Here is a 27,738-nt window from a genome sequence, read left to right as displayed (position 1 = left end):
CATGTCATTCTTTGAGCTCTCATTGGGAGCCTGAATTTATTTTCTTTAAAGTTATCAGTCTCTAAGGGGAGCATAACAATCTGGTGACCTTCGCCAAATTAAATCAGCATATGTAATATAAATACCATTTCTTGCCATCTACTCTGTTTAAAGTAAACAAGTTAATACCTTCACAGCTTAAAGAAGGAAACAGGGAAACAAAGATCAGCATGCATATCTGAATGGTACAAATCAAAACATACAAATAAGTCCACTTTCCTACAAGCAAGGCCACAAAGAGGAGAAAGATTTTCGTAAACATGGTCCATACCACATTTCCATTAACACTGTTCCCATTGCTACCAATTGCGTTCTCATCAGGCATCAGTCCTTCAGGATCAATCATCCCAGAACCTATTCACAAAACAGATACTCTTATTATGTGTACATGTGAATTGAGAGAAAAATATGTAGCATTGAACACAAAACAATTACAAACACAGCTGCAAGACTGACTTTCGCAGGCTGAAGCTCATTTCCGAATAAAATCCAAGATAATGGGAGTCTGACATAACCCTCACCTCAGTCACTATCTGTCATCTTTGGATACCTGCATTTAAAATATGTGATTGGAGATCTCTCTTCAACATAGTTACCAATAGTGGTTCTAAAAACAAGCTCATTCCAATGCCCTTAAGAGACATGTCTGAGGATGATCATTCAGTTTTGGAATGATACAAACACTGGGGAATTTCAAATTAAACAAAAAAGGCTGCCAATGAACACGAGACACAATAGAGTCATGAAATAGTATGTCAAGTCAGATTTGGGAGAGATTTGAATTGTATTACAGAGAGAATAATTTTGAGAGAATAAATAGAAGAAACTTATTTGTACTGGTGGTCAACTGATGGCAACGGCAATATAAAGCTTACTGCTCTCTGAGTTATTAAAGCAGGGAATTGTCCACAAGACTTCCTGAAAGCTTAGTAGGCAATTAAAAGGGTTTGGAAAATGGGAAAAACATGATTAAGATTCACAGTTCAAGCTCAAATCCTGGCATATTTGGGCAAATGGCCTCTTTCTATGCTCTAAATCTTACTACGCATGCTGAAGTCCCTCAAGATACTGATATATCTACAGAGATGTCTATTTGCCTGATATAGAGCATACTGTCCCCCAAAGCTTTCTCATGTGTCCAGCCAAGAGCACCCTCTTCATGGGTGACCAGATGTTAGGGTTACCTACAGCAGAGTCCTTGGGCTATAACATGTGAACCTGCCAGACCAATTCTGCAGTATGTTGGAGTACATCAACTTTCCTATTCCATGATCAATCTGCCACTGTGAGCCTACTTGATTCCACTAGCTGTCCAAATCACATGTACTGTCCTGCTAAAACAGTATGTACAAATTAGAATTGATTAAAACTCTTGCACTAGTTGCAACATTTCAATCATATCAAAAACACAGATAAGTCTTATTACAATCTTGGGCCCATAGGGCAAGGATCTGAACAATCAACCTCCTGCTCAAGCACTGGCTTAACTTTCAAAAGCTGTGGGGAAAAATGGCAGAGTACACCAATTCAATATCAGCATCAGGATCTCAAGAGGATTACAGAAAAGTGAGATATGGAACAGGATGCATGATTTGAGAATTAAGACAGAGCACATTAACAGCTTTGCAACAGCTGTCAGCTGCCCGAGCAAAATACGTGGATTCATGCTGCATGTCTCCTGAAAGCAGCCAGTGACTGACAGTTTGAAATCCAAAAGCAAAATGTTACAACATCATTTTTATACCTGGCAGGTGTCTTTGGTCATGAACTGGACAAGTTAACATTCCATCATTCACAGAACACAAACATTCCATATACGTGCATTAAACAAGAATCAATAACTAAACATTGTATACAGGATGGCATGCAGATCAGTGGAGAATCATTGATGGCAGTAATAACTGTAGTATGGTATGCTCAATTAAAATGAAGAACTTTACTTGAGATCTGAAACAAACAAAAACAGAAATTGCTGGAGAAACTCAGGTAGTCTGGCAGCATTTGTGGACAGAAAATAGAATTTACCTTTCGAATCCAGAGACCCTTCTTCAGAACTGTGTATTAAAAAATGTCACTGGACTCAAAACATCAACTATTTTCCTTGCCTCAGATGCTGCTGGAACCGTTTGTGTTTCTCCAGCAATTTTTGGTACGTTTGCTACATATGAATTGCAACTGACTGTGGCAGGAAGGGGATCGTAGCAGATGGGTGAGGAAAAAGGATCGGTCTGTGAAGTGACACCTGGAACAGTCTCAAACCAACCTTTCTTAGTTGCTGACCACGAGTCCGACACTGTGCCTGACAGCGTAGAAGTTGAGAGAAATCAGATAATGAAAAGAATATGACATAAAGAACAGGACTGATTTAAATCTCCAGTTATATTTGCAAAAATTCACAACTCTGCAAATAGTTCAAATATGCAGTGTATTAGTGACTCACTTTCATCGAACACAGATATGAGACAATGATAATATCACTGGACCAGTGATACAGAGCCCAAGCTAATGCTCTGGAGACATGGATTTGAATCCCACAATAGCAGATAGTGAATTAAAAATTCAATAAATATCTGGAGTTAAAAGCTAGCCTAATGATAACCATGTAACCATTGTCATGGATACCCATTTAGTTCAGAGGTCTTTTAAATAATACACTTGTATGCCATCCTCATCTGGACTGACCTATATTCCAGGCCTATAGCAATGTGTAGTTGACTCTTAACTGCCTTCTGAAATAGCTGAGCAAGATACTCAGATGTATCAAACCATTACAAAAACTAAAGTAAAAACCTGGACAGACAACCAGCGTTGTGCCAAAATTAGGACAGCTGTTTTACAAACTATTCAAATAAAAACTTGACACAGACATTTCAAATTACAGGAATAAGCAATCCCACAGCTAACAGATTAGATTTGAATTCTGCAGTCCTGTCAATACAGTTCTGAATGATGGTGGACAAATAAACAACCAGCAGGAAATTGAAAGCTCCACAAATTTCCCTCATCTGCAATAAAGCAGAGCCTAGCACATCAGTGCAAAAGGGAAGACAGAAACATTTACACCCACTTTCAGCCAGAAGTGCCGAGTGGCTGATTCATCTCAGCCTCTTCTGAAGGTCCCCAGCATCATAAATACCAGTCTTCAGCCAATTCAATTCACTCCATTGATATCATTTGTGATGATAATATGGTTTTAAGAGGATATTTTGCCCCCCCTGCCCCCCGCCCGAGAGGTTTTAAGGTAGACATGACCAGCAGTCTATCACAGCCACTGGAGTAAACAACTTGTGAGGCCTTGTATTTTTTTCCCCCCAAGTTGGAACAACGGAAGCAGCCTGAAGAACTGTGGTCAACCTATCACACAACCAGGACTTCCAGTTTACTTTTTTTTTCCCAGTGGCAGCAGTTGCTGTTGGGGTCTCGAAAAAGTGAAAGCTATTATTTCCCTCTCTCCTTTATTGAATTGAATCAGAATTAGCTTTTATTGTCTTGCGCACTTGAACGAGTTCAGTGAAAACTTTGTAATTTTACCATTTTGGCACCATCTTAGGTACAGGGTACCTGGGTACAAAATACTTAAAAGTATATGTTACAGACTTGAGAGAATAATAATAGTTCAGCATAGGAATAAAGAATAAAGAAGTTGTCTTTTTAAAAAGTACTTGAATTTTAGACTTTTCACCAAGTCCATGCCAGCCTTCAGACTGCCTGGGCCAAGTCTCTAGAACACGATGGGCTTCGAACGTCAAGGCCTTGCTTCTAGTCCCCAAACCTCTCACTCCCATGCTGGCCTCTGCTCCACTTGCCTTTGAACTCGCTGCCCCCATGCTGCTCTGGCCTGGGACTCGCCTGGATTCTTCACCCCCACGCCAGCCTGGCCTGGGACATGCCTCAGGGACCCACTGTATGTACATTGGCCTGGCCGGGGACTAGCCTCTGGAGCTCACTTGGACTCTCCGCTGTACGCCAAACTGACCAGGGACTAACCACAATCTTCAGGCTCCCCCATTCGCCTCTGGTAAGTTAAAGTTAAAATTAAAAGTTTGGGGGAGAAAAAAATGAAAAAGAACAGGCAGAGCATAGGAGCTCCTGCTATCTTAAATCTAAGATTCAGAAATAGATCCATACTACAGCCAAAAGCTGAGGGCTCCCTTCCTGTTACTGGAGTTGTATGTCGATGATCTGTTTTCTGAATTTGCTTTTGGCCAAGGGTGTGTTTACGGGATGTCACTATACAGGAACAGTTAATCAATAATGGTATTGTATCTTTTATTCTGTTAAGCTTTCCAAGAGAGTTATTCCAATTTTTTTTTGTTGTATTTTAACGAATGAAGTGTGTTTTGCTCTAAATCCAGTGGTTTGACCAATTGAATTGCCTCTGGAATGCAACCTCATGTTTACCTTTAAAATAAGAATATATTACGGTCTCGACTATATTGTGATTATTTTGAAGGGGTTTCACCTGGCCCATGATGCGTTCAATGGTTAGAGGCATTAGGTAATTTAAAGGCTCTTGGCCCTGACAACATTTTGGGAATACCACCAAAGATTTGTGCTCCAGAATGAGCTGTGCCCCTGGAAGAGTTGTTCCAGCACAGCTACGACACTGGCACTTATGTGAACGTGTGAAACGGCCGAGGTCTACAATAGGCAGTACAAATCTATCTGGCCAATTAGGGCATCATCAGCCTACTTTCAACCATCAGAAAGATGACAGAAGGAATAATCAACAGTATTATCAAGTGGCACTTGCAAAGGAATAACCTATGCACTGATGCTCAGTTTGGGTTCCATCAGAATCACTCAGCCGCTGACCTCATTACAACTTTGGCCTAAGCATGGCCAAGAGAGCTAAACTCAGGGTGAAATAAAAGTGACTGCTCTTCACATCAAGGCAACATTTAATCAAAAGAGGCGTCAAGATGCCCATGAAAAACTGGAGCCAACAGAATTATGGGGAAAGCTTTCTGCAGTTAGGCAAAGGAAGGTGGTTGTGATTTCTGTAGATCAATCATCGCAGCTCCATGATATCATAAAACCATAATTAAGATGTTCACTGATGGCTGCACAATGATCAGCACCATTTTGGACTCCTCAGACACTGATGCAGTGCAGCCTTATGGACATGGAACAAGACTTGCACAGCATACAGGCTTGTAGCAAGTATATTCTGTGCCAGGCAATGACCATAAAAGGGAATCCAACCAACACCTCATGGGTTCAATGGCATCACCAACACTGAACAGCCCACCATCAACATCCATTGAGCCAGAAACTGAACTGGACCAATCATCACTGGGGCAGCTCGGTGGCTCGGTGGTTAGCACTGCAGCCTCACAGCACCAGGGACCTGGGTTCAATTCCAGCCTCGAGCGACTGTCTATGTGGAGTTTGCACATTCTCCTGATGTCCGCGTGGGTTTCCTCCGGGTGCTCTGTTTTCCTCCCACAGTCCAAAGATGTGCAAGCTACGTGAATTGGCCATGCTAAATTGCCCGTAGCGTTCAGGGGTGTGTGGGTTATAGGAGGATGGGTCTGGGTGGGATGCTTCAAGGGGCGGTGTGGACTTGTTGGGCTGAAGGGCCTGTTTCCACACTGCAGGTAATCTAATCTAATTTACTTTAAGTACAAAAACAGGTTGTGTGTTAGGAATACTATACAAGTAACTTACCTTCTGACTCTCCAAATCCTGCCCACCATCCTTCAGGCACAGGTCAGAAGTGTAATGGAATACTGCCCATTTGTATTTTTTAGCCTTTATTCATTTACAGAATGAGGGCGTTGCTGGCTAGGCAGAATTTACTGCCCATCCCTAATTGCCCAAAAGGGCACTTGAGAGTTAACCACATTGCTGTAAGAATGGAATCACATGTAGTCCAGACCAGGTAAGGACATTAGAGAACCAGATGGGTTTTCCTCACAATCAACGATGGATTCATAGTCATCATTAGATTCTTAGTTCCAGATATTTTATTGAATTCAAATTCCACCATCTGCCCTGGTGGGATTCGTACCTGGGTGCCCAGAACATTATCTGGGTCTCTGCATTAATAGTTCACAGCAATAATAGGTCATCACCTCCCCAAAAAGGTGCAACTTCAGCAACACTCAAAAAGCTTGACAGCATCCAAAGTAAAGCAGCCAATTTGACAGGTGCATAAACTACCAGCTTCAGCATTTACTCCCTTCACCATGGATACATCGTGGTAGCAATATGATGCACTGCAGTACCTTGCTTGATGGTAGGTTCTAAACTTTAACCTCTATCATCCAGAAGGATAAGGGAGCAAATGCACTAACATCTGGAAAATAAGACCACCTGAAAGTTTGCATCCTGACTTGGAACTATACTAACGTTCTGTCATTTTTGCTGCTTCAAAATCCTGGAACGGCCTTTCCTAAAATTACTGTGGGTACACTTGCACTACAAAGACTGTAGTGACACAATAAGGGATGGGGAATAGTGGCTAGCATAGCCAGTAACACCCACATCCCATGAGCAAATAATAAGACCATGACTATTAGGCTATTTACAGCTCAACCAGTGAGTCGTGTAACACAGAAACCACAGACCATGCTGATCGCAGCAATGCTGTGCCAAGAGGTTAACAAATGGGAGGAAATGCAAATTAATTTAAAAACATTTACATTCTAAAAGTAGAAGAAAAAACATGCTTGTCCAAGTAGACTTGAAAGAAATCAGTTATTACACATGGCCTGACTGGAGTTGCTTCAAAATGATACACAGATCCTGAAATGGAAAGGTACATTATCTACAATTATTAACTGTCAACATTCAGTGACAAAATACTATAAACTAAACTCCACAAAAATGGAAAAGGTTTTATTCAATTAAATATATTTTTAGTCTGAATTTAATCTGTTGGAAGTGAAAGACACTTTACGTCTGATTCTCAAAAAGCACTTGAGTCTATGGGTCGCCCAAATACAACATAAAAATCTGACCAGTACTTCAGTTTATAGCATCAGCTTAGCAGTTTTATTTTTAACTTTTAGTGCTCTCTTACCCAATACAGGCTGGGTTCAAACAATCTCAACTTGTTTCAATTTAGACCTTAGAAGCTCTGAGAGTTTTCGTCCAATTAACAGAAAAATCCAACCTCAAGACCTCATTGGAGCTGTAATGATGGTGTGCACAATATACATGATTTCCCTCCTACTTAAACAGTTTGTTCCCCAGAGTTAAGAACAATTTATTTGTATAAAGAACAGCAGCTGAAACAACAATATGAATAATCAGATCTTGTGGGTAATGCTCAAGTCAAGCCTGTCCAGCTTGCCTGCTGTAAAGAGGGTGGAAGAAAATGGAGTAATCTCAATGTATTGGTCTCTACAATGCACTGGGACTGGACAGGTTAGGGTGGGAAGAACGCTCCTGATGTTGCAGAAGTCCAGAATTAGAGGTCTAGTCAAAAGATTAAGGGGTAAGCCATTCAGGATCGAGATGAGGAAGATTTTTTTCAGTCAGAGCTGTGAACTTGTGGAACTGTGCAGGAATGGGATATTGAGACTGCATGATCACCCATGATTATATTGAATGGGGATGGGGGCTTGAAGGGCCAAATGGTCTACTCTGCACTTATTTTCTATGTTTATACTCTCATGTGGACACTTGCACGTACAATTAAGATGATGACACCTAACTTGCTTTGGGAAATTTGTTGAGACTGACAAATTGTTACTCGGTTCAGCTACAGAACAACAGGTTGTCAGAAAGAACTCCAGAAAGAGAGCCACCCAGCCCATAGTACATTAGTTCTTTATTGCTTTAATGAAATGTGCTTCTTTTCCCTCAGAGCTGCTTGATCAGGAGTTGCAGGTCAGAGACAATTTGGAAATTGAACCGAATGAGCCAGCTGAACCAACTTTAGAAGATTCTTTTCCACACAATTGTCACTGTTGCTAATCACCTTTGACCTGCAGCTTTTAAAGGCTTACAAATCATACCTTAATTTAGTTACAGATTCTTTTACTTGCAGGTTGGAAATAATTCCTATAGTGGACACAAAATAATGACCAGGATGACATTGGCTGGAGAGACATGGACGTAACCCCCCCAGATTCAGGGAGTCAGTAAGGATACCAGCGGGCAATCCATTCAATGTTACATGTACACTGGGCTCATAAATCCCTCATTTAACCTTTTCAGTTTATGCAAGCTGCAATACAATGAATCAATGAAGGGTTTAGTCTGATCGATTATTAAACTCAAGCTAAACAGAGTAATTTGAAAATGGATGAGAATGTTGGCATAACCAGAAGAGGGCACTGGGGTGACGAGGGAGGAAAGAGAAAGTGTAAACAGTGTGAATGTGGAGGGGCAGCTTGGTTAAGAGAGCGCGCAAGGGACAGGCAGACAATGAGGGCTAGCACAAAATGACAAGCAAACTGAGATATTTAAATAATTATATATACACAAAATACCCCCTTCTCTCCATTCCAGATTGGATCATTATGCCCCCAATTTTGTCACTATCTGCACATTATCTTGAGAATTCTAATCTAAACTATAAAGTGAACTGTATCTTTAGCGAGCGCTCTAAATTCTTGACCATACTTGGGAAAAATTTCTCTTATAAAGGTGAGATGTCTTCATTTATGTTTTACCAAAAATAATCAACTTCTTAATCATTTTGATCAACGACCAAATAATTTCGTGTTCTCTGTTCTAAGCATCACATACCTTGGACATCAGCAATAGCTGGCATTGTCTTAACCTGAATAGGCCGGAATGGTTTGCCATCAACAAACGGTGCCTCAACAGAATCAAATGCAGTTTGGCTTTCGGAGCTGGAAGCAAGCTGATCCACAGTGAAGTGTTGCTCCTGCAGTAGCTCATCTAGGGAAAGTGCATTTTACATTGTCATGTTTTGATGAGACAAAGCAAACTCCCAAAATAAATCCATCTACACAAAACCAATATACTGTTGAATTACAAATAAGTTGCAAACAATCACAATTATACAGTTGATAATTACTGCACACTTTTCTCAAGCAACACCATTTCTCCAAGACTCTTCACCATCTATACATTATTTTCAAGCAACAAGGAATCCAATGTTGCTCACTTAGAGCTCTCTGGTCCTGAATTGTTAGGCTACTGACTTGGATTAGATGCCAATTCAATTTACTTACTATGAGCAAGCATTTGTAAATTCACTGAGAACTAATAGGTCAAAATGTATGTACAGATCATAAATTAGAAACAACGTAGACTATAAGAAACAGGAAGAGAAGGCCATTCGGCTCCTCTAGCTCACTCTGCCTTCGACAGGATCATGACTGATCTGATATTGCTCATATCCTCTTTCCTGCCTTTTCCCGTAACTCTTGACTTCCCCCCACTAATCAAGAATCTATCCATCTCAGCTTTAAATGTACACAAGGACTCTGCCCCACAGCTCAGTGTCAAGGACTTCCAAAGACACTCAACCTTGTGAGAGAAGAAATTCTTCTTTAGTGCATGCTTAAATTTATTCTGAGCCTATGCCTACTGATTCAAGACTCTTCCATGAGGGCAAACATTCTCTCAGAATTTACCCTGTCAAGCCCCTTAAGAATCTGTGTTTCAATGAGGCTACCTCTCATTCTTCTAAACTCCAGTGAATAGAGTTGCAACTTGTCCAGCTTTAACTCGTAAAGCAATTCCCCAATACTAGTGAACCTTTTCTGTACTGCTTCCAACAAGATTATATATTTTCTTACATAGGGAGACCAAAACTGTAAACACTACTCCAAATATGGTTTCATCAGCACTTTATATAGTTGCAGTTAGACTTACCAACTCTTATACTCCAACTACCTTGAAATAAGAGCCAACATTCCATTAGCCTTCCCAATTGCCTGCTGCATCCATGTGCTATCTTTGTGTGTTTCATGCGCAAGTAACTGCAAGTCCCTTTGAGTTGCAGCTTTTCTCCATTTAAATAATATTGTTCTTCCAAAATGAATAACTTTACATTTTTCCTCATGATAATCTATTTGCCAATATTTTGCCCACTTAACCTATGAATACTGTGCTGTTAGTATCCATCTCACGACATGACTTTCCACCTATTTTTACGTCATCTGCAAATTTGGTGACAGTACATTCACTTCCTTCCTCCACGTCATTAATATATATTGTTAACAGTTGTGGTCCCTGCACTGATCCCTGCAGAACCCTGCTGTTTACAGCTTGCCAACCTGATAAAGAATCCGATAACCCTTAGTTGTTTCCTGCTCATCAGCCAGTTCTCAATCCATGCCAATATACTACTCCATCATCACGGGTTCAAATACGATTTAACTTTTTCATCTTGCCTTATGGAAGTCTGAGTATATCTACTAGTTCCCTTCTTGATTTGATTTATTATTTCACTGTATCTCAGTACATGTGACGGAGTATTGTTTAGTGTGCTAACCAGACAAATCATATGTTTCACAAGTACATCAGGGAAATAAAACAGAATGCAAAATATATGTTACAACTGCAGAAAAGGTGCTGAGAAAGGTCAATTCTATTTTGAGAGGTCCATTCATAAATTTGATAACAATGGAGAAGAGGCTGCCCTTGAATCTGTTGGTACAATTTTTCAAACTTTTGTATCTTCTGCCCAATGGAAGAGGGTTGAACAGAGTATAATCGGGGTGGGAGGAGTCTTTGATTATGTTGGCTGCTTTCCTAACACAGTGGGGGAAGCTGGTTTTTGTGATGGACTAGGCTTCATTTACAAGTCTCTGTAATTTCTTGCCATTTTGGGCAGAACAGATGCCATACCAAGCGGTGATACATCTGCATAGGATACTTTCTACGGTGCACCTACAAATAATTTTCCGAATTTCCTTAGCCTTCTGAGGAGGCAGAGGCATTGGTGTGTTTTCTTGACTGCAGCGTTGACGTGGTTTGACCAAGACAGATTATTGATGATATTTACTCCCAGGAACCTGAAGCTCTTGACCACCTCCACCTCTGCACTATTGATGCAGACAGCATTGTGTCCTCTATCCTGCTTCTGGAAAAGTTTTTGCCCAGCTCCTTTGTTTTGCTGACATTGAGGGAGAGATTGTCCTTACACCAAGCCACTAAGCTGGCTATCTTTTTCCTGTACTCTGTATTGTTGTTTGAGATGTGATCCACTATGGTTGTGTCCTCAGCAAATTTGTAAATGAAGTTAGAGCTGAATTTGGCCACATGGTCACGAGTGTATAGTGGGTATAGCAAGGGGCTGAGTACGCAGCCTTGCAGGACACCAGTGTTGAGGATTACTATGGAGGCACATATTTTTACCTATCCTTACTGATTGTCGTCTGCAGGTCAGGAAGTCAAGCATATGCTTGCAGAGTGGGGAGCAGAGTCCGAGGCCTCGGAGTTGGAAATCAGTTTGTTTGGAATTATGGTATTGAAGGCAGAGCTAAAGTCAATAAATAAGATGACAGAGGAACTGCAGATGTTGTAAATAAGAAACAAAAACAGAAATTGCTAGAAAAGCTCAACAGATCTGGCAGCATTTGTGGAGAGAAATCAGAGTTAATGTTTCAGGTCAAGTGATATTTCATTGGATCTGCTTCTGAGGAAAGGTCACTGGTCCTGAAACATTAACTTTGATTTCTCTCCACAGATGCTGCCAGGATTGTTAAGTTTATCCAGCGATTTCAGTTTTCATTTTTGAGTAAAAAGGAGTCTGACATAGGTGTCCTTGTTATCCAGATGTACTAGGGATGAATATGGGCCAAGGAGATGGTGTTTGCTGTGGATCTATTGCTGCAGTAAATGGATTGTAGTGGAACAAAGCAATCTGGGAGACTGGAGTTGATGTGTGCCGTTACTAATGTCTCAAAGCACTTCAAAATAATGGATGTCCGAACTGCTGGACAGTAGTCATTAAGGCACCTTGCCTGATTTCTCTGTGGCACCAGGGTGATAGTGGTCTTCTTGAAAGAGGTGGGAATTGCATTTTGTAGTAAGGAAAGGGTAAAGGTGTCTGCAAATACTCCCACCTGCTGGTGTGCGCAAGATCTGAGCGCATGGCCAGGGACTTCATCCGGACCAATCGCTTTCCACGAGTTCACTCTCAAGGAGTCTGATCTGGTGTCTGTGGCGTTGACTGTGGATGCAGGTGCACACTGTTGACCCATGCCAATTGATGTTTCCTCAATATACTTTTATCAGTTAATCAGACATGATTTCCCTTTCACAAGCTATGCTGAATCTTCTTTGATTTTCCAACTGTTCTGCTATTGCTTCCTCAATAATTGATTGCAAGATATTTCTAGCAATGGATGTTACGCTAATCAGTCGAGACATATCCACTTTTTGCTTCCTTCCCTTTTAGAACAAGGGTGTCATTTTGTCAGTCTTCCAACCCCCTGGTACACTGAATTATTCTATTACAGCCCTCAAATATTCCAAAACTTTGCATTCAAAATGGAGAACAGAGGTCATACACTGAAGTAGTAGAGCTCAATGTGGAGTCACAGAGGTCTGCCTATGAGTTTCCGCCAGTTAAAAACAACCATCTAACTACTCTAATCCAAGTTACCAGCACTTGACCCATAGCCTTGTATGGCTTAACATCTAAATACATGTTGAGTGCTTCTGCCTTTACCACCCTTACAGACAGCGAGTTCCAGATTCCTGCCATCATCTGGGTAAAAATGTTTTCCTCACATCCCCTCACATTAAATCTATGCTCCCAGTCAATGATTTCTCCACCAACAGGAATGTTCCTTCCTGTCAATGTTGTCCAAGCCTCACAATTTTAAACATCTCAATCATGTCCTTGCCTCCACTCTCTACTCCAAAGAAAATAACTCTCGTCAGTCTAATCTCTCTTCATAAGTAAAATCCAAGCAACATCCTGGTAAATTTCTCCTGCACCTTCTGCAATGCAATTATACCCCTTCTATAATATGGATTCCAGAACTACACATTATACTGTATGTAACAGAAGGTGACAGTCTCGTGGTTTTATTGCTGGATTGTAATTCAGAGACCCAGAAAAACACAGGACACTGGGAATCAAATCCTGCCACGGCAGATGTCAGAATTCAAATTTTAGAAGAAGTCTGGAAACACAGAGTCCAATGGTGACCATGAAATCATTGCTGATAGTCAGAGCAACCCAACTGGCTCACTAATGGTCCTTTAGGAAGGAAACTGACATCATTACCTGCTCTGGCCTAGTGGTTGATTCTTAACTGGGCAATTAGGGAGAGGCAATAAATGCTGGCCTAGACAGCTATGCGTCATTCCATGAATAAATTAAGAAAAAAACTCTAGTTGTGGCCTGACCAACGATCTACACAGCTCTTAAACTCTTTGCATGTCTTCTTAACTACTTTATCTATCTGTGCCGCCACTTCAAGGGATTGGTGGTCATGTATTTCAGTTCCTTCTCATCCATGATCTATGCCATTAGGCCTGCCCAACTACATCACAATTGACCAGCCTGTTTTATCACCTTTTAGTCTAAGGTTATCCTCTCCACTCTTTACTATCTGACCAATTTTTATGTCATCCAAGTGACTGCTCAACATTTCTACATTCAAATCCACACTGTTTATAGAAACCACAAACTGCAAAAGCGCCAACACCGATCCTTGCAGAACCCAATGGACACAGACTTACTGTCAGAAAACGCCCGCTATCCATCACCCTCTGCTTGCTGCAAAATGGCCAACTGTGGAATCAATCTGCCAAATTTGCTTAGATCCCACTTACTGTTACCTTTAATATTGGGCTCCCATGTGGGACAATACCAAAGGTCTTGCTTAAATTCAAGTTGGCTACATTACCCTCATCTACATACCTGGTCATCTCGTTGAAAAATTCAGAAAGCTGGTCAGACATAACTTCTCCTTAACAAAACCATGCTGTATGTTCTTGACTAATCCCTGCCTCTCCAAATGCAGATTAACTCTGTCCGTCAGAATTATTTCCAGTAGTCTTCCCACTATCAAGGTTAGACTGACTGCCCTATCATTTCCTTGTTTATCCCCTGAATAACAGTACCACCTTAGCTATCGTCCAGCACCCCTCCTGTGGCCAGATAGGCCTGAAAATGTTTGCAAGCATCTCAGCTATTTCCTCCCTCACTTCACTGGCACATACTGAAGACTCGAAACAGCAGTAGCCCTAGAGAAGCATGGCATGTCCAAGGGGAGCTTAAAAGAGAGGACGTGAGAAAAGGGGACATGATAGTGGCAGGCTAAAACAAAGGAAAATCCTAAGTTGTTTTAGAGGTAAATTAAGGGAAAGGGACAAAGTGGGGAATAGTATGGCCTATTAATTTCCACAGGGGTAACTTTTGTAAAGTTCTAAATGAGTACTTTGTGTCAGTATTCACTGTTGAGAGGGACAATGTGATATAAGGATCAGGGAAAAGGTCTTTGGTACAATTTTAAAAATTAGTATAGACTGGGAAAGGTTCTGAGTGGTCTGGCTACTTAAAAGTAAATTGGGTTGGGTGAAACTCCCAGCATTGACATTTCCTCCTTGAATGTGAAAACACCCCACTGCTCTGACATGGACTTATTTAGCTGTGATGCTACTGTGGCTTTAAGAGATGCGTTTTGTCCTGGAGAGAGAAATTGGGGAAACAGGTGATGAACAGGCTATGAGAAGATAAACAACTCGTGTGGTCTTGGGCTTCTTTTTTAAAAAAAAAGTTGGAACAAGAGAAGCAGCCTGAGCGAATATGGTCAAATTCTCACAGATTCAGGAATTTTTTTAGTAAGCTTCTGGCAATTATTGCCAGGGTTTCAGCAGGATTGGAAGGCAGTGAAAGCCTCTTGGCTGCTTCTATCTCTCTCTCTCTCTTCCCCCCCCTGGGGAGCTGGTGCATGCTAATAGGGTTACATGTGAGGCAATCTGTTTTTCTGAATTTGCCTTTTTGCTAAGGGTTGTTTATGGTATTTACTATATTGAAACAGTTAACTGGTAATAGTTATTGTATTTATTATTCTGTTACATTTTCCAATCGAGTTGATATTCCAAGTTCTTCCTTATTATGTTGCATTTTAACTGTACTGTTCCGAGTAAATTGTGCTTTGCTGGCATCAAGTAGTTTAACCAATCAAATTGCATCTGGGATACAGCACCTTATTTTTACCTTTAAAATAAGAAAAAGTGAGGGTCACAGCTATCTTCTTAACATATTTTGAGGGAATCTGGACTAGTCCATAACAAAAGCATCTGCTCCCAGTCCACCCCGGTCAAACCACATCTGATCTGATTAAAACCAGTTTTCTCTGTGTCTAGAACTTAGATTGAAGGCCTTTGTTCTTTCTTAACAATCTTGAATCCAACAAAGCGAAGATCAGTGTGCAAAATGCTCCCTCATTAACAGTTGACTCACCTGCCCGATTTCATGACCTAAAATTAAGTCCAGGACTTTTAGTAGAGTCTTTTACGTACTGGCTTAAAAACCTCTTCAGGATACACTTTAACAACTCTGACTGACTTGCCCCAAACTCTTACTTGTATCAAGCTTCATGAGAACACTGCAGCAAGCCCACGATAAAATACTAGTAAACTGTGTTACTATTGATCAAAAGTGAATTGTAAACTGTTCCTTGAAGTTATATCAAAGTTATGCTGAAAAAGTGACACATTTTTGTCATTTATCAGCAATTCTCAAGTTTTGTACAGCCAAACAACTGTTTGTAAATCAGTGTCTAAGTACTGGGAGACAATCAAGAAGGACCTAAAGTGGGTTCAGAAAAATACATTCCCACCCAAGAAAAAGGATGGGGAACACTCACTGGATGTCAAAGAGGATATTGTTGGATAAGATAAGAAAGGCTTTTGTCATAAGAGCTCAATACAGCGGGAAGTATAGAAATGAGTACAGAAAGTGCAAGAATGAAAGGACAAAAAAGAAGAATAAAGAGAGGGCATGAAAAGATAGTGACAAGTAAAATCATAAAAATTGAAAGCTGTTTTGTGAATACATAAGCAAAAGAATAAAAAGGGAAAATAAAGAAATAATCGTTAATTAGATGCAAGGACTGTGTCTTTAAAAACTGGACTGCAATGAGAAAACTGCTATAAAGGGATTTATCAGTAAAGTCTCAAAAATTCACAGCAAGGAATTTGATACCTGTTGCTAGATAATAAAATGTGAGGCTGGATGAACACAGCAGGCCAAGCAGCATCTCAGGAGCACAAAAGCTGACGTTTCGGGCCTAGACCCTTCATCAGAGAGGGGGATGGGGGGAGGGAACTGGAATAAATAGGGAGAGAGGGGGAGGCGGACCGAAGATGGAGAGTAAAGAAGATAGGTGGAGAAGGTGTGGGTGGGGAGGTAGGGAGGGGATAGGTCAGTCCAGGGAAGACGGACAGGTCAAGGAGGTGGGATGAGGTTAGTAGGTAGCTGGGGGTGCGGCTTGGGGTGGGAGGAAGGGATGGGTGAGAGGAAGAACCGGTTAGGGAGGCAGAGACAGGTTGGACTGGTTTTGGGATGCAGTGGGTGGGGGGGGGAAGAGCTGGGCTGGTTGTGTGGTGCAGTGGGGGGAGGGGATGAACTGGGCTGGTTTAGGGATGCAGTGGGGGAAGGGGAGATTTTGAAACTGGTGAAGTCCACATTGATACCATATGGCTGCAGGGTTCCCAGGCGGAATATGAGTTGCTGTTCCTGCAACCTTCGGGTGGCATCATTGTGGCAGTGCAGGAGGCCCATGGACTGACCTATCCCCTCCCTACCTCCCCACCCACACCTTCTCCACCTATCTTCTTTACTCTCCATCTTCGGTACCTGTCCGTCTTCCCTGGACTGACCTATCCCCTCCCTACCTCCCCACCCACACCTTCTCCACCTATCTTCTTTACTCTCCATCTTCGGTAACCAGCCCAGTTCATCCCCTCCCCCCACTGCACCACACAACCAGCCCAGCTCTTCCCCCCCACCCACTGCATCCCAAAACCAGTCCAACCTGTCTCTGCCTCCCTAACCGGTTCTTCCTCTCACCCATCCCTTCCTCCCACCCCAAGCCGCACCCCCAGCTACCGACTAACCTCATCCCACCTCCTTGACCTGTCCGTCTTCCCTGGACTGACCTATCCCCTCCCTACCTCCCCACCCACACCTTCTCCACCTATCTTCTTTACTCTCCATCTTCGGTCCGCCTCCCCCCCCTCTCCCTATTTATTCCAGTTCCCTCCCCCCATCCCCCTCTCTGATGAAGGGTCTAGGCCCGAAACGTCAGCTTTTGTGCTCCTGAGATGCTGCTTGGCCTGCTGTGTTCATCCAGCCTCACATTTTATTATCTTGGAATCTCCAGCATCTGCAGTTCCCATTATCTCTGATACCTGTTGCTAGTTTGTTTTTGTGGCTATAGATTCCTGAAATGTGCAGACGATTAGGACCCAAGGAGTTGTTTACAAATGAAACTGATTGGTTCCCAGCTAACTGAGCAGATTAGAATTGAAAACAAGGTACAGAGACACAGACATGGAGAGAGAAAGACACTGCAGTACATGCAGTTGTTTTGTCTAGCAAAAGCTGAGTATTCTCTGCAGGAAAAAATGCTCAATTTAAAATGGAAGAAAATCAATTTCTTTTTCTGCAGATGTTGCTGTGAGCTGTGACTTTTGAATTGATATATCAGAGACATTGTGCAAGTGAATCTCACTGTGCCTCTTACAAATCTCTGGAAGGTTCTTGGGAAAGACAAATCAACCTCAAGGGCCTGGTTGGCCAAAGTAGGAATCTCTCAACATCCGCATCAGGAAGTAAAGACCATTGAACTGACTTTGCAGTTTTTTTTAAAACCTCTGCCAAAAATCTATTTTCCCTATTTGATTGTCTGTACAAGGGGCAGTTTAAAAGGGGATAAGAGTTTTAGTTAGTTGTGTAATATGCCAATGGTTTATATCATCTCACCTGCAGCTGTAGTAGAATTCCTTTAACAAATAATAATTATTGTCCAATACAGAAACCTGGTCTGTGATTTCTATCACACTTGATCTGAAAGCCAGGTAAATTGAAGGACTGCGTACCTTAAAGAACAAACTTCAGGAATAGTGGGGCTCAACTGATGCCAATGGGAGATGGAAAAAGTATCTTGTGTGCATAGACAGAGCAGGTTGACAGAGTCCTTAATGAACACTTTATACCTGTTTCAACTTATGTCTGCTTCACTATTCACTCAACGCAGGGAACTGTGAAATAACAAATGGGATAAACCATTAGGACCACACAAAATTAGCTCAGGCTGTTATGTGAAGCGAGGGACAAAACAGACAGGCACCATCACATTTTAAATTATTTTCCGAGTACGAGTTTCGTGCAAGAAAACACGCTAGAAAACTGGAGGCTGACTCATATTAAAATAGGTTGGAAAGGTTAGCCAAAATAGTTACAGACCTATCAGCTTTACCACAGCGGGTGAATAATTTGGGGAGAAAATGGGAAAAAATTCTAACGGGTGTGATAAAACATCATTGAACTCAGCACAATTTGTTAAAGGAAATCATGTCTGAATAATATACTGAATTTTTGGAGGAGGGAGCAAAAAGGGTCAATCAGAATAGTGGAATTAATGCCATATACATAGAGTTTTACAACCTGGTGAGGCTACAATACAGAACTACTTGTTTTGATAACGTCCAGACCAAACTGATCAGGAAATTGAAAACTCAGGGATCAACAGGAACATGCAGCTTGCATCCAAACTTACATTAGTTCCAGGAAACAAAAGTTATTGGTAAATCGGCTTTTTTAATTGGCTAGAAAGCAGGTTTCACAAGGAGTTCTATAGGGCTTAGTATTAATTTCCTCGCTTTTCGTAGCTTATATTAATGATTTAGATTTAATTAATCAAGAAGCAATCTTGAACCAAAAATTGACTGTGCTTTAAAGTGAGGAAGGAAACTGTAAACTTCAAAATTTGTCAACAGATTGATGAACTGGACAGAAAAACAGTAAATGAATTTAACTCAGAGGAGAATGGGGTAGTACATCTGGGAAGGATAAGAAAGGCCAGAGAATAAACAATAAATAATGAACTAAAAGGTGTCAAGGAACAAAGACAAAATCGCTACAGTCTTACCAGACACAGGTTTGCTCTATCATTTGAGAGAGACGACTGAAGATGATTTAATCTAAGAATAACCATGCCTCAGCCAAGGGAAAAGCTTGAGAAGGAGAGTTCTTCATAGTAGCCTGAGCTGGTATGGGAAAAGAACATGCCGTTGCTGCAACTCTGCATAGCCACTTTTCTTGTCAGCCTTGGGGATGACACTGGAGGCGGGACAGGAGGCCAGAACCTTTGGCCTGACATCGCATTTATGGTGCTGTCAGGTTGCACTCAGCCAAGCTGGGATGGGGCTTAAATGAAATGGTGCCACGTGGATACTAAATAGCATCACTTCTCTATTCTTCTGTTCGCAAGTAAGAACGAATGCTCACACCCCAGATCATGAATCCTATGGGTTCTCGCTCATAAGTACAACAATTTGCAAGTCAAGAACCACCTGTAAATGACATTTGATATAGACAAATGCAAGGTAACAAAACTGCAATCAACATGAAACTCTGAGCTAAAGTTCATGTTATAAAGCTGTGAAAAAGGCACAGAGTTCAAGAAAATCAGTACGGGTCTCAGCATCAGTATTAGAGGATGGGGAGAAGATAATATAATAATAGTGGACTGGGGACATATGTTTGAATCACACTGCAGATGGTGAAATCTGAATTCAAAATCATGAATCTCAAATCAAATGTTAGTCTAGTGGTGACTGTGAAAATCACTGATGAATGACGTACAACCTATCTGGTTTACTTGGGGAAGGAAATCCTCAGCTTGGGTCTACATGTCACTCCAAATCCATTGCAGTATGTTTGGCTCTTAAATGTCCTCTGAAATGGCCAACAAAACCACTGTTGTATCAAACTGCTGAATGTATGAATGAATGTACAAGACTAGGAGCAGAATTTTCAAGCTACGTCTACTATTTAAGATCAGGGCTCATCTGTTTGCGTCCCCAGTTCCACAATCTCATCTAAGCCCGATACTATTGGGGGGTATCCCTTGCCCAACAACAATCTGTCTGTCTCCACCTGAAGAATATTCAATCGCCCTGCTTTCCTTGTCTTCTGAGGTAAAACATGCCAAAGTTACCCAACTCAAAAAAATTTCACCATTATCGCAGACCAAGGGTGACCCCCAAACAGTGCTCTCTCGTTCTGGACACATCCAGAGGTATAGACATCCTGTCCATATCCATCCTATCAACATTTGGAATCTTATAAACTTTGATCAAATCACTGTTCACTCTTCTAAATTCCAGTGAAAACAAGCCCAGCCTGTTCAACTTTTCCTGATAAGACAACTTGTCCATATCAAGTATCCTCTGAATTGCTTCCATGTAAATCCTTCACTAAATAATGAGTCTAAAAGTGTACACAATACTTGAGCTGTCCCATGTAACTGAAGCATGACATCTTTGCTTTTATATTCAATTCCTCATGTTAACAGACAGTATTCCATTCGCCTTCTTTATTACTTCATGCACCTATGTATTAATTTTTTGTGAATCATACACGAGAACATTTCAAAGCCTCCGCACAAGGGAAATCTGCAGTTATGCTCCAATATAAACAATAGTGCTTTTTAATTCTTCCTGGTAAATTGAACAACTTCACACTTCTCACATTATACTCTATCTGCTGGATTTTTGCCCACTTAGCCTATTTTTTTTCCAGCTTGCATCCTTGTTATGCTATTCTCTACAACATAATTTGTAGTAAATGACAAAAATTATGTTCAGAAACTGAGTCCAATTCTGGCATAGCATCACACTTTAAAAAGTATGTCAAGGCCTTTGAAAGGGTACAGTGCTGATTTACAAGAATGACACTAACAATGAGAGTCATTATAATTTTGACATTGATATTAAATTTCCCTATCTGCTCAAAGTAGGTAATTCCAGTCTTCCCAATGGCCAAAGAATCACTAACCTATGGAGACAGATTTCAGAAGATGGACCAAAAAAATTGGATATTTGTTTCAAGTGAGTTACATTCAGTTGAATGTTCTGCCTCAAAGGGATGGGGAAGCAGAATCAGAACAAACTTTGAGGGGAACTGGACAACTTAAAAGGAAATAGCAGGCCCAAGTTTTCAAATGGTAAAAATGATTGGTTTCTTGTTGCTTCAAAGCTGCAATGTAAATGTAGGTTAAGAATGTGCATGAATTTAATAACTGCATATGAAAAGATATTTCATACACCCTCAGTTTTTGAATCTTGTACAGGTCAAATCTTAATCGACTTGAAGATGCAAAGAACCAAAAAGCAGAGTTACACAGTGGTCTTATTGACCAAGAACAGGATTTTACTCAATTAGTGTGAAACTGAATACGATTAAATGGTAATACGTAAAGACCCATGTATATAAGATTCACTGTTTATTGTATGCAGTCCTTGATATTTTCCCAATACAGATATATAACATCCTATTATAATTTGCTGAAATTCATCATTATCAGAGAAAAGGGGGCTTTGCCTAACTCCCAGGGTTTTACCAGGTGAACCTTGAGAGATACATTAAAGTTGTCATAAAACTTCCAACCACAAAGGGAAACATCAACTGGGGTGTCAAGATAATAAAATGTGAGGCTGGATGAACACAGCAGGCCAAGCAGCATCTCAGGAGCACAAAAGCTGACGTTTCGGGCCTAGACCCTTCATCAGAGAGCTTCCAAGATAATAAAATGTGAGGCTGGATGAACACAGCAGGCCAAGCAGCATCTCAGGAGCACAAAAGCTGACGTTTCGGGCCTAGACCCTTCATCAGAGAGCTTCCAAGATAATAAAATGTGAGGCTGGATGAACACAGCAGGCCAAGCAGCATCTCAGGAGCACAAAAGCTGACGTTTCGGGCCTAGACCCTTCATCAACTGGGGTGTTTCTGGTTAGGAACTGGCAAACAGCAACTCAATATGGAAGTTTAATGTCAAGATTCAAGACTGCCCATAAAAAAGTGATGGATTAGTTCCAAGTTCAGTGAAGCACCTCTTGTGATTTCCAAATTAATAAAACGTGCTGCAATAACCAGAAGGAACAACTAAGATTGTGTCAGGCCTCGTTCATCAGTGTGAATCTGTCATCAATACAGAGAACAATCAAAATATTTTTCTACATTGTAATCATTCTTACGCTATTAAACACAAGCAATTGATTATTTTGCAGGACTTGTACCCACCAATCTCATCTTGGATTTCCTCAGCAACAAGTGGCACCTGGTAAAGCAGAGAGAGGCTCTGGTTCATCCGCTCCTCGATAACACGTAGGTGGGTCACCACCTAGGTGCGGAAGACAATCGTATTAAGCTTTTCGAGATTTCCTTGCACATGTTAACAATAATGAAATCCAAACAGAATCAATCACAGCAACTAGACAGTTTCTGTTTTTCTTGCACTGTGCTTGGCTCACTCTCTCTAACGCAGACAGCTTGGATTCAAACTCCACTTCGGGTATGAGACAAATCCAGAACAAAATGCCAGTGATGTAACTGCTATGCTGGGAAGTGTCATCTTTGGATAATGACACGAATGTTGGAGAGATTTGCTGGTGTTCTAGCTAAAATTTCTCTTTAACATGTACAACCAAAGATAAATGTTATTTGTCTCACTATAATGTGTTCAATCTTGCTATCTGGTCTAATCATACAGTAGTTTCTGCATCTTGAAATACAATATTGATGGCAAGTCTTTGACACGTACTAAGAATAAAATCTTCATTTATCACCGTAATGAGCTCCTGCTCAGCTTACGTAAGACACTTGCTATGCCTCAGCTGAAATTATGAGCTTGTACTGGGTACACATTAACAGAAGGATGTGAATGCAGTTGACAGTACACAGAAGACGTTTACAAGAATGGTTCCAGGATGAGAATAGCTTGGAGGCTGGGAGCATTCCCTTTGGTGAGGGGAAGCTTAACGGATTGGATAAAAATTTTCAAAATCATGACAGGTTTGAATAGAGTAGATAATGAGAAACTGTTCCTGCTCATAAAAGGATCAAGGACAAGAGGGCACAGAACTGAAGTATTAAAGTATCAAATGGGATGTTCAAAAATACTTTTTTCATGTCATGAGGGGTTCAGGTCTGGAAGGCAGATTTGCTTGAGGCATTCAAGTGGGCACTGGATGATTAACTAGATATAAATAATGTGCAAACTTCTGGGGAAAAGACAGGAGATTAGTACCAAGTTAAAATGCTCAAAAGAACCAGTGCTAATACAAAAACAAAATGATGGGTAGAATGGCCTTCTTCTGCGAATGTTTTTATATATTTCCACACTTTGTTTAAAAAAAGCATATTCAACCTTGGAGTTATTTTACAATATTTGTTGGAAAATCTGAAACTATTCAGGCTCAAAAATCAGCTTGCATTTGAAGCCTGTGCCTCAGGAGCATCCTAGAGATGAGCCAGACACTGAGTAGTAAAAGGTTTCCTTGTCATTTGGTAATGGGGCAATCTGTGTTTCATAACATTTCACTCACCTGTGATTTCATCTGTGCTGCTTTTTCCGGATCTACAGCCATGACATGCTGATAGTGTCGAAGAGTGTGCTGCCGGTCCTTCTGCTCTGCACGTATATAGCGCTTCAGGGCCTGAAGGATCCGATGAGGCTACAAACAAAGAAATTCAAACATATCAGTGTCCATCAGAAGGCCACAATGAAGGTCAATATTGAAATGTTGTTCTGAAACAGGATCATGTTTCATTCAGAAATGACGAGATTAACACTGCCAGTTCACATGCTGAGCAACTAAGCAAAAATCCTCAAATCCTATCTCTTGATCTTCAGCTCATTTTTGGAACATTTGCCCCCACCATGAAGCCAATTTATCGAATGTATTTAAGAAAGAGGTAGATAGGTTCTTGGTTTCTAAGGGGATCACAGCTTATGGGGAGAAAGAAGGATGGTGTTGAGAAACGCATCAGCCATGGCCAAATGGCAGAGCAGACTTGATGGGCCAAATGGCCTAACTCTGCTCCTGCCTTAAGGTCTTACAATGAAAACTACCAGTTTCACATACTGGGCTTTTCATTAATCACTCAACATGAACTCCAGATGCTTTCAAACCCCTACATCATCATGGTTTTATTTTGTCACTTTTATTTTAGGGAAGGGACTGAGGTAAATCTGAAGTCACAATAAAAATCAGTGTTCAACATAAGTGCACAGGAAAAGTGAGAAGATGACAAGGAGAATAAGATCAGTTTGTGCTCAAAAAGGGGCAAACAGATCATAAAAATATGTAGCAAAGAAATCAAAAAAGGTAAAGGCAATAGAGATAAGAGCTAACACAGGAGTAATGGTACAAATAAAATAGAAGGAGAAGGCTAAGACAGGAGTAACAAGGGAAGGAGAATGGAAGAGAAGTTGGGAAAAAGAGAGAAGCCAGCTGGGAAAGGGAATACAATATTTCTTCAAAGAGCTTCGCAAATTCATATGTACCGAACAAGGTGAAAGCAAGCGTCACCAAATAGGCACAATTTTCACACTGGCAACTGTAGCAAGCAGTGTTCACTATGCTATCACTCCTAGATCAAACCAACAACCTGAACAAACAAACAGTGGAACAAGGCCCAATCTGCAGTGCCAGGATAATTATTTACGACCTTGCAATTATTTGCCACTTGCTGCCATGCTCAGGATACAACTGTAAACGTTCCACAACAGAATCAGATAAATGGCCCAAGCTCCTTATTATGGCCAGAAATTGGAACAGACTTTTACTCAGAACGACTTGAAAATAGCGTGATCCAAGAGGCACCGCAAGTATTTCAACCCAAAGTTCTTGATCTTTTGCACTTTATTGTGTACATAACATTCAAAAGCTGAATTTTACTGTGAAATCACCTGAAATCATACAGCCACAGGGTTATTTGAAGCTATTTCTTGGTATTTCCCTGGTTGATACCAAGTTAAAGCAATTAATTCTGGATATTTAAGAGGAACCTTTTGAATGAGGTATAACTAAAAATCCCAGCCATTTTGCCAACAGGAGCATGTATTAACTGCAATATCATTTAGAAGCTAGAAATTAGATAATTGCTCTCCTGACAATATCTGAATTGTCAACTGTGCATCATTTGGGAGCAGGCACTCAGGCTAGAAAGTCTTTCTTACTTTGAAGACATGCAAAATTAATTTATTATTCCTTAGAAGTCATGAACTCAAACTCCTTGCAAGTACATGGGAAATTTGACATTTATTGTGGTTACCCAGCCTTGCTGGTTTACTTCATTTCATACAAGAAATGTCACATTTGTATGTGAGAAATGGAGGGAGTCATTTCATATAAATTATAAGCACAAAATAGCCGAGTCAGTCCCTCAAACCTGCTCAGAGATAATGGGAACTGCAGATGCTGGAGAATCCGAGATAACAAAGTGTGGAGCTGGACAAACACAGTAGGCCAAGCAGCATCTTAGGAGCACATAAGCTCCCTCATTCAGTAAGATTTCAGCAGATCAGACTGTGCTCTCAATTTCACATTCGAATGTACCACAATGTATTAACTCCCTTGTTAGTCAAGAATCTACCTTTGCCTTAAAATATTCAATCATCCAGCCGCCATCACATACTGAAGAAGAAATCAAAAAACAACACTGACCCTCAAAGAAAACAATTCCTAGTCACAGTGTTAAATGGGAGACCACTTATTTTATCAACTAAGGCTTCTAGTTCTGACAAGAGGAATCATCTCTTCAGATTTCGTACGTTGTGAAAAGATCACATCTCATTCTTCCCCCATCCCAGATATCGGTTGACTTAACTTTCTTGGAACTGTTTCCAATCCATTTATATCCATTCTTAAATAAGGAAACCTAAAATGAACAGTGCTACAGATGTGTTTTTAGCAGTGCTCTTAAGCTGCCGCAGCACACATTTCTATTTACATATTCTGTTTCCCTTGTAACAAAAAAAACGTATCATTTCCCTATTTTATGGTTTGCTTCACCTGCATACTAACTTTCTGCAATTTGTATGTAACCCTGCAATCTCTCTCCATTTAAATAGCACATTGCTTTCCTTTCCTTCTTGCCAAAGTGGACAAGCTCACAGTTTCCAACATTTTACTCCAGCTGCCAGTTTTGCTCATTTACTTAACCTATCTGTACTGCTTTGCAGACTCCAGAGTGGGTCTTCAACCTACTTTCACTTCTTTCTAAAATTTAAAAAAAATTACAGCAGTGTAGTCAGTTCCTTAGTCCAAATTATTAACATTTATTTTATTCCCTTATGGGATGTGGATACTACTGGCTTACCAATATTTATTGCCTGTCCCTAGATCCCTCAAGAAGGTTGTAGTGAGCTGCCTTCTTGAACTGCTGCAGTCCACGTGCTGTAGGTAGACCCACAATGCCATTAGGGAAGGAATTCCAGGTTATTGACTCAGCAACAGTGTAGGAGCAGTGACTTGTTTCCAAGTCAGGATGGTGAGTGGCTTGGAGGGGAGCCTACCTAAGTACTGCTATCTAAGGATCTTAGGCAAATTTCTGCAGCACACCTTGTAGATAGGACACATTGCTACCACCGAGTGTTAGTGGTGGGTAGGTTGGTGACTTGAGTATGTGGTTCCAAACAAGTGGAATGCTTTGTGTTGGATGGTGTCAAGCTTCTTGAGTGTTATTGGAACTGCACAAATCCGGGTTAATGGGGAGCATGCCAATATACTCAATTTGTGTCTTGCGCATGGTGGACAGGCTCTGGGGAGTAAGGAGGTGAGTACTTGCTACAGTATTCTTAGCTAATGATCTGCTCTTGCAGCCACTATGTTTATCTGACAAGTCCACAGAGGCATGGATTGGTCAATGGGAACCCTCAGAACGTTGATAATAGGGAATTCAGTGATGGCAATGCCATTGAATTCTATTAGTTTTAGTTAGAGAAGGATAGGCCTTGTTCACAAGTTAAACTTCTCAATTTTCATGTTATTAGACAGAAACTTTCAGAAGCTGACTGCAAGAGGTTGTTCACAGATAAAGGGATGTCTAGCAAATGGGAGGTTTTCAGAAGTGTGATAATGAGTGCTCAGGGCCAGCATGTTCCTGTCAGTGTGCAGGGTAAGGCTGACAGGAGTAGGGAACACAGAATATTGTGGGTCTGGTCAAGAAAAAGGAGGCATGTATCAGGAACAGACAGTTGAAATCAAATCAATGCCCTGAGTATATGAGGTATAGAAGTACACTTAAGAGGGAAATCAGCAGGACAAAAAGGGAATGTGAAAAGCTTGGCAGATAATGTCATGGAGAATCCAAAGAGATTCTACAAGTATATTAAGGGCAACTGAGTAACTAGGGAGAGAATAGGGCCTCTTAAACATCGATGAGCTTGTCTATGTGTGGAGCCACAGGAGATGGGTGAGAACCCAAACAAATATTTCTTGTAAATATTTACCACAAACAAAGACATGACAGCTAGGCAACACAGGGAAATATGTAGCCATGTCTTGAAAATAATCCATGGTTACAGCAGAGACGGAGCTGGAGGTTTTAAAACACACAAAGGTAGATAAATCACCAGGACCTGGTCAAATGTATCCCAGAAGATTCTGGAAAGCTACGGAAGAAGTTTCAGGGTCCCTGATTAGTATAATTAACAGCCATGGGTCAGATCCCAAAAGTCTGGACGGTGGCTAGTGTTGTGCCATTATTTAAGAAAGGCTGCAAGGCAA

At 41.0% G+C, this 27,738-nt stretch overlaps 1 protein-coding gene across 3 annotated transcripts in view; it reads right to left on the bottom strand.

Moving 5' to 3' along the window:
- The window catches only part of aplp2 (amyloid beta (A4) precursor-like protein 2), a 233,397-nt gene that overhangs the window by 17,225 nt on the left and 188,434 nt on the right, over positions 1-27,738 (bottom strand). For 2 of the 3 annotated variants that reach the window (XM_048561995.1, XM_048561997.1), the window contains 5 exons: positions 23,551-23,679; positions 22,247-22,346; positions 8,743-8,898; positions 2,303-2,338; positions 311-393 (listed from right to left, as the gene is read on the bottom strand). In XM_048561995.1, coding sequence (XP_048417952.1) covers positions 311-393; positions 2,303-2,338; positions 8,743-8,898; positions 22,247-22,346; positions 23,551-23,679 — 504 coding nt within the window. The remainder of the gene's footprint in view (positions 1-310; positions 394-2,302; positions 2,339-8,742; positions 8,899-22,246; positions 22,347-23,550; positions 23,680-27,738) is intronic. The other variant, XM_048561996.1, reaches the window with a different exon arrangement.

The sequence above is a fragment of the Stegostoma tigrinum genome, chromosome 32 (assembly GCF_030684315.1).
Source record: "Stegostoma tigrinum isolate sSteTig4 chromosome 32, sSteTig4.hap1, whole genome shotgun sequence".
NCBI classification, from domain to species: domain Eukaryota; kingdom Metazoa; phylum Chordata; class Chondrichthyes; order Orectolobiformes; family Stegostomatidae; genus Stegostoma; species Stegostoma tigrinum.
This window is presented reverse-complemented; position numbering and strand designations above follow the sequence as displayed.